Source organism: Erinaceus europaeus, chromosome 23 (assembly GCF_950295315.1).
Source record: "Erinaceus europaeus chromosome 23, mEriEur2.1, whole genome shotgun sequence".
NCBI classification, from domain to species: Eukaryota; Metazoa; Chordata; class Mammalia; order Eulipotyphla; family Erinaceidae; genus Erinaceus; species Erinaceus europaeus.
The window spans coordinates 3,584,694-3,586,942 of record NC_080184.1 but is presented as its reverse complement, the minus strand read 5'-3'; the positions used below and the strand labels follow the sequence as shown (position 1 = coordinate 3,586,942).

Sequence of the window (2,249 nt, the reverse complement as noted above, 5' to 3'; positions counted from 1 at the left end):
GGGGTCTGGTCCTTGGGGGCTGGCTGGTCCCTGGGTCTGATCCCTGGGTTAAGTCCCTGGGGTCTGGGGTCTGGGGCTTGGGGGCTGGTCCTGGGGCCTGGTCCTTGGGGTCAAGTCCCCGGGTTAGGTCCCTGGGGGCTGGGGACTGGTCTCTGGGGCCTGGGGGCTGGGGCCCTGGGTCCGGTCCCTGGGTCCGAGGAGCTGGGTCTGGGGTATGGGTCCCTGGGTCTTGGTCCTTGGGGTTAGGTCCCTGGGGTCTGGGTTGGGGCCTGGGGCCTGGGAGCTGGGTCTGGGGACTGGGGCTGGGTCTGAGGGCTGGGGGCTGTGTCTGGGGGTTGGGTCTGGGGTCTGGGGCTGAGGGTTGGGGGCTGGGTCTGGGGTCTAGGTTGGGGGCTGGGGCTGAGGGCTGGGTTGGGGGCTGGGTCTGGGGTCTGGGCTCAGAGCTGGCGGCTGGGTCTAGGCTGAGGGCTAGGTCTGGGGGCTGGGCCTTGGGGCTGTGGGCTGGGTCGGGGCTGTGGCTGAGGTCTGGGTTGGGGGCTGGGTCAGGGAGCTGGGGTCTGGGGGCCGGGCCTGGCGGCTGGGTCGGGCTGAGGACTGGGTCTGGGGTCTGTGGTAGAGGTCTTTGTTGGGGTCTGGCGACTGGGGGCTGGGCCTTGGGGGCTGAGGGCTGAGTTGGGGGCTGGGTCTGGGGGCTGGGCTCAGGGCTTGGTGGCTGGGTCTGGGGGCTGGTTTGGGGGCTAGGTCTGGGGTCTTGGCTCAGGGCTGGTGGCTGGGCCTGGGGTCAGGAGTCTGGGGCTGGGTAGGGGTCTGGGTCTGGGGTCTGGGCTGAGGGTTGGGGCTGGGGTCTGGGGCTGAGGGCTGGGGTCTGGGCTGAGGGTTCTGGGGCTGAGGGCTGGGGTCTGGGGGCCTGGCCTGGGTGCTGTAGCTGAGGTCTGGGTTGGGGGCTGGGTCTGGGGGCTGGGCTCAGGGCTGGGTCTGGGGTCTGGTCCCTGGGGTCTGGCTTGGGGCCTGGGAGCTGGGTCTGGTGGCCGTATCCGGGGTCTGGGTTCTGACCAGCCCCCATCACCCCGCCCCCCATGCCTCCCCCCCCTGTCCCCAGGCGGCGGCCATGGAGGCGCGCTTCACCCGGGGCAAGTCGCCGCTGCTGGAGCGGGCCCTGGCGCGGCCGCGCACGGAGGTGAGCCTGAGCGCCTTCGCGCTGCTCTTCTCGGAGCTGGTGCAGCACTGCCAGAGCCGCGTGTTCTCCGTGGCCGAGCTGCAGGCGCGCCTGGCCGGCCTGGGCCGCCAGGTCGGGGCGCGGGTGCTGGACGCGCTGGTGGCCCGGGAGAAGGGCGCGCGGCGGGAGACCAAGGTGCTGGGCGCGCTGCTGTTCGTCAAGGGCCCGGTGTGGAGGGCGCTGTTCGGCAAGGAGGCCGACAAGCTGGAGCAGGCCAACGACGACGCGCGCACCTTCTACATCATCGAGCGGGAGCCGCTCATCAACACCTACATCTCGGTGCCCAAGGAGAACAGCACCCTCAACTGCGCCAGCTTCACGGCGGGCGTCGTGGAGGCGGTGCTGGGCCACAGCGGCTTCCCCGCCAAGGTCACGGCGCACTGGCACAAGGGCACCACCCTCATGATCAAGTTCGACGAGGCGGTCATCGCCCGCGACCGGGCCCTGGAGGGTCGCTGAGCCTCGCCCCCTGCTCCCGCCCCGGATCCCCCGATAAAGGCTGCGAGCGCCCCGCGGCTGTGTGTCTGTGTGTCTGTGCGCGCCTGGGGGGGTGGGGAGCGGGTGTCTTTGGGATGGGCTCCTGATGTGCCTTCACTGGTCTGTCTTCCTTCCTTCCTTCCTTCCTTCCTTCCTTCCTTCCTTCCTTCCTTCCTTCCTTCCTTCTTTCTTCCCTTTCTCTTTTTCCTCTCTCTCTCTCTCTCTCACTTTTTCTTTCTATCTGTTTCTCTTTTTTTCTTTTTTTTAAAAAAAATATTCTCTTTTGTTGCCCTTGTTTTATTGTTGTAGTTATCATTGTTGTTTTATTGGTGTCATCGTCATTAGATAGGACAGAGAGAAATGGAGAGAGGAGGGGAAGACAGAGAGGGGGAGAGAAAGATAGACACCTGCAGACCTGCTTCACCGCCTGGGAAGCGACTCCCCTGCAGGTGGGGAGCCGGGGTTCGAACTGGGATCCTTACACCGGTCCTTGTGCTTTGTGCCACGTGTGCTTAACCAGCTGTGCTGCCACTCAACCCCCCACTTTTTCCCCTTT

General features: G+C 66.4%; 1 protein-coding gene across 1 annotated transcript; it reads left to right on the top strand.

Annotated features, from left to right (window-relative positions):
* Positions 1 to 1,080: 1,080 nt before the first annotated feature.
* TRAPPC5 (trafficking protein particle complex subunit 5) lies at positions 1,081 to 1,729 on the top strand. The gene has a single exon (XM_007532817.3). The coding sequence runs from the start codon at positions 1,109 to 1,111 to the stop codon at positions 1,673 to 1,675; it is 567 nt and encodes a 188-aa protein (XP_007532879.1). The 5' UTR covers positions 1,081 to 1,108; the 3' UTR covers positions 1,676 to 1,729.
* Positions 1,730 to 2,249: the final 520 nt, after the last annotated feature.